We start from the raw sequence: 11,321 nt of genomic DNA on the forward strand, positions 1-11,321 counted from the left end.
TTTGCACATTTGTTTTTTTAATAATTTAACCCAAAGCAACATATTGTTTATCGATTTGACTTGATCTATACTTTATCATAAAATTGTACAAATCCAATTGAAATGAATCTAAATATTTTTGATCTGTTTGATCTATTTTAATGATGCAGGGAGTATCTTCCATAAAATTAAAGGAGGAAGGAATTGAATGTTGTTAAATTTAGGTTGGTAGGAAGGAGTAGTGATTTTGACCGGCAAGTGAGGTTGAATTATTATATAGTTGACACCATCTCCTCCCACTTGTTTCGTCTATCTTCTTCTTCGTGAATCCCTTCCAAAGGTAACTCTATTCTTTTAACTCTTTTCATCAAATTTCATAATTCTTGTAAACTCTCTCTTCAATAACCCATTTTTCTTTCTCCGATCTATCATTTCTTCACTTTTCATCAATGCTACTTATGGTTTTAGTTTCATAGGGTTACATGAATCCACTATTTCTAACATTCCGATTAACTTGTTTGAGTAATTATAATTAATTTAATGAAATGAAACTTCTAAGTAAACTGAGGACTGTGAAGTACTTGTAAGCAGTTTTAGATAAAGCACCGGAACCAGATATGGCACGCACCCGAACCAATGCAATAGAGACTGAGGACTAATCATGTTATTTTGGTGTAGTAAAAGTATGAGTTCCGAGGGCGTCGGGGAAGATTGCCTTGCTTGGGCGGCAAGAGATGCATCTGGAGTTTTGTCGCCTTACAAATTCAATCGCAGGTATATATGTTATGCATCTTGAGTTTTTGACAATATGATCAGAGCCGTCTTGAGTTTTGAGGCCCTGTGTTGGTTAGCTATGTTTCAACGGTGACAAAATAAATAGAGGCCTTATTTAGTTATGATTTAGGCATGACATGAGACCCTATTTATTTACCCATATCTTGCATGTTTTCAAAGACGGCTCTGAATATGATATTGATGATTGCTATTGACAATATGATATTGATGTTTGATAAGGGCTCTTGGGAGTGAAGATGTTTATGTCAAAATTACACACTGTGGCGTTTGTTATGCTGATGTAATTTGGACAAGGAATAAACACAGGGATTCAAAGTATCCTGTTGTGCCGGGGTGAGTATTTGACTCTTTTCTTGTTGTTTGTATCGGTGAGAATACTATAAGTATAAGCTAATTTATCTGTGTTTTTTTTTTCTATTTACTTATCAGACATGAAATTGCTGGGGTTGTAGCAAAGGTTGGTCCTAATGTCCAACGTTTCAAGGTTGGTGACCATGTTGGAGTGGGGACTTACGTCAACTCATGCAGGGAGTGCGAGTATTGTAACGATAGACTAGAAGTTCATTGTGTCAAGGGATCGGTTTTCACATTTAATGGTGTTGATTTTGATGGTACTGTTACAAAAGGAGGATACTCCACTTCCATCGTAGTACATGAAAGGTAAACTTAACGAACGACTTGTTGTTTCTTGTTATGTCAACTGAGGAGGTTGTAGCTTCAGTTCTTAATTTGATACCATATATGGTCTTGCATATGCAGGTATTGCTTCTTGATACCTAAAAGCTACCCTTTAGCTTCAGCAGGTCCTTTGCTTTGTGCTGGCATCACAGTTTATTCTCCCATGATGCGTCATAAGATGAATCAACCTGGTAAGTCTCTTGGAGTGATTGGTCTTGGTGGCCTCGGTCATATGGCGGTAAAATTTGGGAAGGCATTTGGTTTGCGTGTGACGGTTTTCAGCACTAGTGTGTCCAAGAAAGAGGAGGCGCTGAACCGACTTGGCGCGGACAATTTTGTTGTTTCATCTAATCAAGAAGAGATGAAGGTAATTATTGCACAAACAATCTATGTCAGTATCGTTTTCTTCAAAACATGAAAACAATATTGATGCCGATGACTTGTGCTTCTACTTTTTTGTGCAGGCATTGGCTAAATCATTGGATTTTATCGTTGACACGGCATCAGGTGATCATCCGTTTGATCCTTACATGTCACTCTTGAAGGTATCTGGTGTTCTGGTCTTAGTTGGGTTCCCAAGTGAAGTCAAATTCAGCCCTGCAAGCCTTAATTTAGGTACGTAAGTTCTATTGGGATGGTAAATTTTCTTTCATGTAACCCATTGATTATAGCGCTGGAGCCGTAAAAAACTTTCATCTGTTTGACAGGATCAAAAACTGTTTCCGGAAGTATTACAGGTGGTACTAAAGAGATACAGGAGATGATTGACTTCTGTGCTGCAAACGGGGTTCACCCAGATATAGAACTGATTCCAATTGGGTACTCGAACGAAGCTCTTGAAAGAGTCATAAATAAGGACGTGCAATATCGGTTTGTGATAGACATTGGAAACTCTCTTAAGTTGAATTAGAACTAGACAGGGAAGGACTGCCTTGTTTGATATTACATACCAGAAGCAGAGAGAGAGATGTTCAGTGTTCCATAATGATGGCCAGGATGATTCAAATTTCATATATCTAGCACTTGAGAGGGTCATAAACAGGGAAATAAAATACCCGTATGTAGTAGCACTTAGTCTTTTTATTGCTACAAAAAAATTATGAGTTCGGTTTCGATTTTCAACTTTCGAGAATAAACTAAGGCAGGCTTCAGATGCAACAGCTCAGAGAGCCTTTATAGAAATATTTAAGATATAGTAATCTAGTAGACATTGAGAACTCAATAAAATAAGCATGTTAGCATAAAATGTTGGGAAATGACTTCCTGTGGATCAACTAATAGAACTTCTTTTGCTTTCTACTATAGTGCAGTTTATTTCTTTAACAAGCTTTCGTTGCATACAATGGCGTACAACAAGCGTTGAGGCCCTGCAGCAGCTACGCGGACTTACGTCGTGGCTGTTGTTGAGTCTCAATGATATGCATTGTGATGTTGGTCTAAGGGCATAGATAACGCACCTCAAAATTAAAGTACCACCAATTGATACATAGTTATCCACTTCCTTTTTTTTAACCCAGATCTGTGAAACAAATATTTGGGTATATGTGCACTTGCCGAGGGAAACAGTTTCTGCAAAACTTAGATATTCAATCACAATTAACACTCAAAATGTTGAAATTAACATAAATTGCCATCTTTATTCTATTTAAAAGACATTGAATAATATAAATTGTGTCTATAATTACTCAGGTTTTTGACTTCACACTTGGTATAAACAAACTTGATCGAGGCCTAGGTGGTAGGGGTTGTAGCTGAATTTTGGGGGAAATCTCCTTCTTAAGTAAGGAAACGTGAAAAACCAGGTGACAGTTCCAATTGATAATCAACTTGTCGAACAACTTTGGTTATCTTATATGGACCATAAACCCGAGGATCAAGTTTCTCATTAATCTTCCTTGCCAAAGACTTTAAACTTAATGTTGCAACTTCAAGTAAACCAAATCACCAACCATAAAAGAGATGTCACAACGATGTTTATTTGCTTGTTTCTGCATTTGATTATAAGCCTTCAGCAGATTGACTTGGACTTCCTTCAAGATGGTGTCACACTCTGTTAGTCTAGTAACTTTAGTAAGTGAAGATAGAACCGATGTGCCTTTCATAAGGTGAGGGTATCACAACCATTAACGGCCCGAAACCGTGACATTTTAGTTGAGACATTATAATTGGAGTTGAATCAGAAGTCTGCCCGCCCAAACCATTTGGACCATAGCCTCGGTTTAGTACCTAACAGACAAGGGGATATGTCTCCACACACCTGTTAACCACCTCTATTTGAGGATGATAAGTAGTGCTAAACTTCAATTTTGTACTAGCCACGAAAAATTTCAATCCAAAAATTACTGAGGTAGATCTTGTCTCTACCAGATTCTATTGTTGTCGGGAACTCGTGTAAACCTACAATCTCTTGAAGGAACAATTCATCCACACTCTTGGTGGTGAAAGGATGTGCAAGGGCAATGAAATTGGTATCTTAGATGAATTCTTGGGCAACACCAATTTTCTGTTATAGAACAACTTTCTATCAACAAAAATGTAATCTGGATATGATTGAGAATTCTGAATCAAATTTTGGATGATACCTGGAATCCTTTGGTCAGCCTGCTCCTTAGTTTCCCACTCCTCCAATTCTGAGAAGTGAACCATGGAGAGAGCACAAAAAGTCATTTTGCGTAAAAATCCATTATCACATCCTGGTTTTTAAACAATATCAAAATCAAAGCTCATGGGTTTAGAAGTCTATTTAAATTAACCCTCCCTCAGAATATGTTGATCCATCAAAAACTTCAAACTTTTTTGTTCGTTTGCATAATGAAATGTTGTCCCGTCAAGTAATGAGGCCATTTTTGTACTTCCATCACAATGGCCATCAAATCTCTTTCATAAACACAATCAAACAATGGTTGAATCAAGAAAGTCACTGGTTCACCATTCTGCGTCAAAATAACACCTAAAGCTTTGTTAGAAACATTTGTTTCTCATAAATGGAAAAACTGAAATTTGGAACCGTCAACGCCGACAATTTGGTCAGTGCTGTCTTCAAAACAAAAAATGCAGTATGCACTTCCCCATCCCAATGAAAATGATCTTCCTTGAGAAATTAGTTAGATGCCTTGCTAACTTGCCATAATTTTTCACAAAGCGGTGATAATACCCCGTTAAATCCAACAAACCTCTTAGGGGCTTGAGATCTTTGGGTGTTGGCCAAGTAAAGCATCGCTTCAATCTTTTAAAGGTCTGCTGCTACAATCTTGGGCTGAAATGATGTGCCTTAAATAATCCAGTTTAGACTGGCCAAAAGTGCATTTCTTGAAATTGGCTACGAGTTGATTCTCCTTGAAGGTGAAATTGATGATCCTTATGAGTTTTGTTGTATCCAAAAATATCATCAAAAAAACCAACGCAAACTTCTGTAAACAAGGCTTGAGGACTTCATTCATTGGTGCTTGAAATGTGGATGGAGCATTTGTCAAGCCAAAAGACATGGCAAGAACTCATAATGGTCGTCATGAGTCTGGAATGTTGTTTTAGGAACATCCTTTGGTCCATCCGGATTTGATGATATCCTTATTTTATGCCCTGTTTTGTAAATAGTGGCCCCTCACAACTCATCTAATAATTCGTCAATGATTGAAATAAGAAATTTATATAGAACTGTAATCTTATTCAAAACCTGATAATTCCATAGAACCACCAACTTCCATCTTTCTTTTTCACAAGAATGATAGGGTTAGAATAAAGACTTACACTTGGACGTATAATCCATGATTTTAGCATATAATCCACCAACTTTTCAATTTTTGTCTTTTGATAATGACATAAAATTCTTGTTGTATGGAAAGGCCATGCATATGCAAACAGACAGCCTCACAAAGTCCTTCACAAGGAATCTTTCGAACATCCCCTACTTCCATTATGCAAGCACGCATCGTCACAACTGGAAAACCTATTTCTTCCACCAAAAGGGTTGAAATAAAGTTGTGAGAGGCTCCACAATCAATTAGCACAATGACTTTCTAACCTTCCATCTCCCCCCCATAACTTGCTTGTTTTCTTGGAAGTAAACTTGATAGGAGGCATACTAATAATATCCCTAAAATTCAAAAATATACTTTCAAACATTCAAAATACACTGCATTAGACACACCTTTATTCTGAAAAAAGAAAAATAGTCTAGACATATAATTCTAAAAGCATACTTCGGTAGGAGACGTTTTTAAAATTTTGGTCATTCCTTGTTTGTGTGATTACTTTTGCACTTCACTAATGTGCTTATCATTGCTAAATGAGACAAACCTATTTTAATATTCAATTCTCATCAAGCAATAGGTATTTCAAAGTATATTTGTTACTTTTTTTTATTTTGGTATTTGATCTTGTAACCGACTAATTCAAAGAGATCAATCCTACCGGCCACTTGTCAGAGAAACTGGATATCGTTTAAAGACAAAACAAATCTATCTAATAAGATTCAAATATGAAATCTTGAAAGGAACACACTCTTAATACTAACCATTAAGATTAATCATATTTATTAATTTAATTGTGGCCCTATAATGTGATTTTTCTAATCTCTTGAATTGTTTACGGCAAGAAAATGCAATTGACAACTTCAAATCTTATAAAACATGGATATTGACTGCCACTAATTATTTCAAAATCTTAAGAATGTTTTTCACGGAAGTATACTTTTGAATTTCAAACTAAATTTTTTTTTATAAAATATATAAAAGTATGGACTATTTATGAACGTGGTGTATTTAAGATGAGTTCGAAAATATACTTTCAAATTTTAGAATGACAATTTCAAGTTTCATTAGAGTGGTTTTTCATCATTAAACATGAAAAGAGCAACTCCAATTATTTATTATGATATAATTTCTTAATATTGAAAAACTGTACTTAACCAAAAAAAAATGTAGCTTCTTGATCTTATCATCTAAAAATATGAATATGACTCGTAGAAAATAAAAAATATATATGCGCAGTGCCACATACACTATCTGTATTATGATATTCAAATAACACTATCTCTAAAGAAAAGCATGTCCATTTCATATAGAGATATTAGGCTTAATAAAATACATGACATAACAACATAGAAGTTTTGGTTATTTGACCAGAAAAATGAAGTTTCATTAATTAATGATAAAATACAACTCAAGTCTCTAAAGTATAAGACCAAAAAAACTTTGCCAGTATTTCTAACTTACTTTAGGCATGGTGATAATGGTGCAACTTATACAACAACACTCTGCCTGAAGCGTTTCCTACTGCCATAAAACCCCCACCTGGACTAAAATCAATACAACGAGGATAATGCAGGCCCGTATTTGCCCGCGGCCAGTTAGAGAAAACAGTATAGGATGGTATATGTATTAATTTCAAACTGCTCTTCCTCAATGTTGAACAGATTGCTAATATTTGAGAATCATGATTATATTTCATGAAATTCACTGTAGAATTCAGATTATCAATGGTCTTGATAGGCTTTCTCTTTCCACCGAGAAATTCCTCACTATTGTAAATATTCACAATTCCACTGTCTGAACCAGCTGCAAAATGTGTCCCTACTGGAGAAGTACAAAGGGCTGTGCCAGTTAAACAGCCTTCATCTACACCTTTGTGTATACAAGTCCTCGTTCGTAGATCCCAATGGTAAATGTGACCATCGCCGCCAGTGCTCAACAATTTTTGCCCGTCTTCAGAAAATGCTAATGCTCGAACTGTTCCATTCATCTTTAGAGTACCAATTAATTGCTTTGATTTTGCTGAAACCAGTAAAATATAACCTTCATTACCCACAAAGGCTATCGTTTTAGAATCAGGAGAGACCTCGAAAACTTCCAAACTCTTCTCGTCCCTACCCAACAGTGGACCACTTTTATCAACTCTAGCCTTAACTAAATCAAGACTATAAAAGAAGTTTCTTCTTCCTGATATTATCACCTGAGATCCATCAGGCAGGAAAGACGCTTTTCGAATTGGGCAGTCTTCGAGGAAGATGCTTTGAATTTTCGTGTTCCGTTTGCCATCAATTTGAAAAAACCTAAGCTTCCTGTCTAATCCAGCGGCGAGAAGCAGCTGACCATTTCGATGGAACTGAACTGAATTTATGGGACCATTAGAAGGATCTTGTATATTTGCATCTACAAGTCTCGAGTATTCAATGTGTCCCGGCAACAGTTTTGAGCTGCTCTTCACAACCAGGTCTTCATTTGTCCTGAGAATATCATCCACTTCCACATCCACATAACCTCGGCTCACAACAGCTTTATTTTCATCATCTGTCAACTCATCATCAGAAGATTCATCCATTTTTGACCCTGAATCAAGCTGCGCCCAGTCAGTTCCTCGGTTGAGCTTCACATGTTGAGCTCTCAATCTTGACACATACTCTGAACCAGATATCAAATTCTCGTCCTCCTCCTTCCTTAGTTTCCTTAATCTGTTGACTTTAGCTATGTTTACAGTGACTTTTTCTTCTTCCTCATCCACCCACACCGGCTTTCTATCATCATTATCATAACTTCCATCCGAGAAGTCGGCATCTTCTTGGTAACCAGTGAGGACACTATCTGCAGAACGATCAGTGAAAAACAAATCAGAAGCCTTAGCCGCAATCCCGACATCCACATCATCAATCTCCCCCTTTCCAAATTCAAGAGGGGAATAGAGAGACCCGAACAAAAAGTTCTCTAGTTTTTTCATTTCTTTAACTTGTTCCATCGCCAACTGTTCTTCCTTTTCATCCCGCTTCCTCTTTTTCACTTCCAAGGCATCAACATCATCCTCTTTACCATCTTCAATCTCTTTTTCTTTAATATCTTCCCCCATTTTGGTCTCATTTTTAGATAGGGCATTTTGAGATATCAAACTCATATTTTCAAACAAACCTGAAAAATAAATAAACCCACAACTCAGATGAAACATTTCATCTAATCCAATATAAAAGTTGGAAACCGAAATACAACACAAGCAACAGTTGAATTAGACCAACTATAGCACTGATACGTCTTGAAAAAAGGTGTGTCTGCGACCGACACCACACAGACACTTGTGATTACATTTCTTGTCGTGTTTCATGCTTTGATCCAACCCAAAATTCAATTGACAAAACACCAAAATGAATAAACTTGAATTCACAAATAGGTGGCATAATGTTTCATAAACTCAAATCATGAGTCATATGAAAAGCTTGAATTGAATTCATTTCATTTATACATTTCAAATCATCAATAACTTAACCATCTCAGCAGCATTCAGTAACAGGAAAAAACATTCGTGCAGTACACAATAGAGAAAACAGAAAATAATTTACACCTAAATCGATTGTGTTAATTAAGTATTCTAGTGAATAAATATCTGAGTTAGATTCAGCATATTGAAATTGATAAACATGATTAAAGGGAAAACAAAATTGAAAGTGTGGAAAATGAATACCTTAATAATGATTGGGAAGAAACACTTCACGGAGCGAAGGTATATGGATGGTGGCTGAGTCTCTCCCGCTCTGTCTACGGAAGGGTTTAGGCGAGAGAGTGAGAAGCAACACCATAGTCGAAAAGGGTTTAGCGATTAGATACTGTTGGGCTTGGATTCGGCTTTCTTTTGGGCTTACTTGTATTTTTATATAGAAAATTTTATCTCATAATCTTACCGTTATACTTATACCCCTATATTTTGTTTAAAATGTCAATTTTACCTTTGTTTATTTTTAATCAATTTATCATTTCATTTTTAATTTTTTCAATTGAAACTTTCTAAAATTGCACCCTTCAAACTCGTACCAGAACACGTTGAAAAAAACATTCGGTTTATTGTAAAACGTGTTCCGGAACACTGTTTAGAAGAGTTCTGATTTAGTATAAAAAATTATCGTTCCGGAACACTTAACATAGGTGTTTCGATTAACACATTAATATATACCTGAATTTTTTCCTAAAGATTTCCGGTTTGTTATTTTTGTGTCCCGTAACTCTTTTATGAAGACTTCTGATTTGTGTTAAATTTTTTTAGACAATTTTTTTATTGTACAGGTATGGAAATGCTTCCCTAAATATGTGTAGATACTTCTGATGTTTTTTCAACTACTCAAAGATTTGGTACACGAAAAGAGGTGATAAGGTTAATTAAAGAGGTTCAGATACTAAAACAGGTCAAAGAGGGAGAAGTAACAAATTAATATTTGGTTGTGATAAAGGTGGAAAATACAAAGATATTGATAATGGAATCCAAAGTGTGACCAAAAAATATGGATGTCTATTTAAAATCAAATCGACTCCTGCGAAAGATGGGTCTGGATGGAAGGTTGATGTAAAATATGGAGTCCATAACCATGGTTTACCTGATAGATCAGAAGGTTATAACGGGACATACGAACCTTCTAGTCTATCGTTACAAAACTCAACAGTTATCAATGATTTAAGCGTACGAACAACTCACAACAAATAGGAACAAAAACGGAATTTCAAGCCAACCCAGTTATCAACAACAAGTTCAAGTGTCAATGATTTAAGGCAAAACTAAGTGTTTAAGATTTCATTATCAGGCGCAGTGTATTTTAAAGGGAAAGAGGACTACATAAATTTTTCAGGTGAAAAGTCTCTTGTCCTTGCTCTGTATTTTTCGTGTGCTTTGTTTTGATTTAAATTTCCTCCCCCAATATCTTTGAGTCATTTGTGTGTTGTAGTTGGTTATGTCGTGGAATTGATGTTGATACTGGTGTAAGGTTATAGCTCAGCTTTACTCCGAGTTTTGATGAGAAACATTGAGATGCTTTGGGTGTATAGAGCTTTAGGTATAGGTTTTGTATGAATTTCTGTAGAGTTTTGGTGTAAATTTTGTGTGTGTTTGTGAATCAGTATTGACTCCAATTTATAGGAAAAAATTTTGGGATATGGTACATGTGAAATTTATCAAAATTTCGGTTGACTCGTGTAGGAATTTGTTTTTGAGGATGATGAGTTATGATATGGATAGAATCAAATTGTTATGAATTCTTTCTCAATCTCTGGTTTTGTGGAGTTTTCTTGAGTGATATGAAACACATTTTCTGAGGTACTTGAAATATTACTTTTTGTTTTCAATTTCATTATGTGGATGTTTATGTATGTTATAGTATGTGACAATGTCGTTGCTTGTGACTCTTGATGTGTGATGGTCATGGTACCTTTTGTAATATAATATAAATATGCATGTTACATTTAAATAAAACTACTTAGTATATTTTAGGTCTTTAAAAAATAAAATAAGATTAAAAGTACATGTTTGTTTATGGTATATCAATGTTGCTACATGGTATTTTGTTACACAAAAAGAAAATAAAAGTGCAAATAATTTGGTCATTCTTTGAAGCTTTATCGTGCAAATCTCTTTTCATCATGTCATTACCATTTCCATGTGCTCCTCTCCATGAAACATCTTCACCTTACAAAAATCAACACATTGTCATAAGCATCAAAAACCACATGACATGATCAATATTCAGCATCATTCAGCAAGCATGACATACATGAAAAAACAATCAAATGAGACCCTTCAAGCAAGCATATTACTCATATATACATGATGCAAAAACAATGAAATAACATCAGCCTACATTCAAAGCAAAAAGCAGCATAGCAACAACATATACATTGCAAAAGTGGTACCATGACCATCACACATCAAGAATCAGAAGCAGTGACATTGTCACATACTATAACATACATAAACACCCACATAATGAAATTGAAAACAAAAAGTAATATTTCAAGTACCTCAAAAAATTGTGTTTCATATCACTCAAGAAAACTCCACAAAATCAGAGATTGAGAAAAAATTCATAACAATTTGATTCTATCCATATCATAACTCATCATCCTCAA

The 11,321-nt window shown here is 35.4% G+C and overlaps 2 protein-coding genes across 3 annotated transcripts; one reads left to right on the forward strand and one right to left on the reverse strand.

Annotated features, from left to right (window-relative positions):
* Positions 1-72: 72 nt before the first annotated feature.
* LOC127083919 (probable cinnamyl alcohol dehydrogenase 1) lies at positions 73-2,751 on the forward strand. Of its 2 annotated transcripts, XM_051024297.1 has the most exons (7): positions 73-319; positions 658-753; positions 994-1,107; positions 1,204-1,434; positions 1,534-1,819; positions 1,917-2,067; positions 2,160-2,751. In XM_051024297.1, the coding sequence occupies exons 2-7, from the start codon at positions 665-667 to the stop codon at positions 2,360-2,362; spliced, it is 1,074 nt and encodes a 357-aa protein (XP_050880254.1). In that variant the 5' UTR covers positions 73-319; positions 658-664; the 3' UTR covers positions 2,363-2,751. The 2 variants fall into 2 exon arrangements, with proteins under 2 accessions (XP_050880254.1, XP_050880246.1); XM_051024289.1 differs by lacking the exon at positions 73-319 and having other exon boundaries at positions 639-753.
* Positions 2,752-6,486: 3,735 nt separating this feature from the next.
* On the reverse strand, positions 6,487-9,062 carry LOC127083936 (U3 small nucleolar RNA-associated protein 18 homolog). Its single transcript, XM_051024307.1, has 2 exons — positions 8,896-9,062; positions 6,487-8,348 (listed from the first exon to the last, which is right to left on the reverse strand). Exon 2 carries the CDS (start codon positions 8,332-8,334, stop codon positions 6,667-6,669), a length of 1,668 nt encoding a protein of 555 aa, XP_050880264.1. The 5' UTR covers positions 8,335-8,348; positions 8,896-9,062; the 3' UTR covers positions 6,487-6,666.
* Positions 9,063-11,321: the final 2,259 nt, after the last annotated feature.

This window comes from Lathyrus oleraceus, chromosome 1 (genome assembly GCF_024323335.1).
Source record: "Lathyrus oleraceus cultivar Zhongwan6 chromosome 1, CAAS_Psat_ZW6_1.0, whole genome shotgun sequence".
NCBI classification, from domain to species: Eukaryota; Viridiplantae; Streptophyta; class Magnoliopsida; order Fabales; family Fabaceae; genus Lathyrus; species Lathyrus oleraceus.

What these genes read in the sequence shown, in the direction of transcription:
- LOC127083919 (XM_051024289.1), top strand. Translation starts at nt 641, where the DNA reads ATGTTATTTTGGTGTAGTAAAAGTATGAGTTCCGAGGGCGTCGGGGAA. An exon ending in TCCATCGTAGTACATGAAAG is followed by an intron (nt 1,435 to 1,533) that starts GTAAACTTAACG and finishes TTGCATATGCAG; the next exon opens with GTATTGCTTCTTGATACCTA. An exon ending in CCCTGCAAGCCTTAATTTAG is followed by an intron (nt 2,068 to 2,159) that starts GTACGTAAGTTC and finishes TCTGTTTGACAG; the next exon opens with GATCAAAAACTGTTTCCGGA.
- LOC127083936 (XM_051024307.1), bottom strand. Translation starts at nt 8,334, where the DNA reads ATGAGTTTGATATCTCAAAATGCCCTATCTAAAAATGAGACCAAAATG.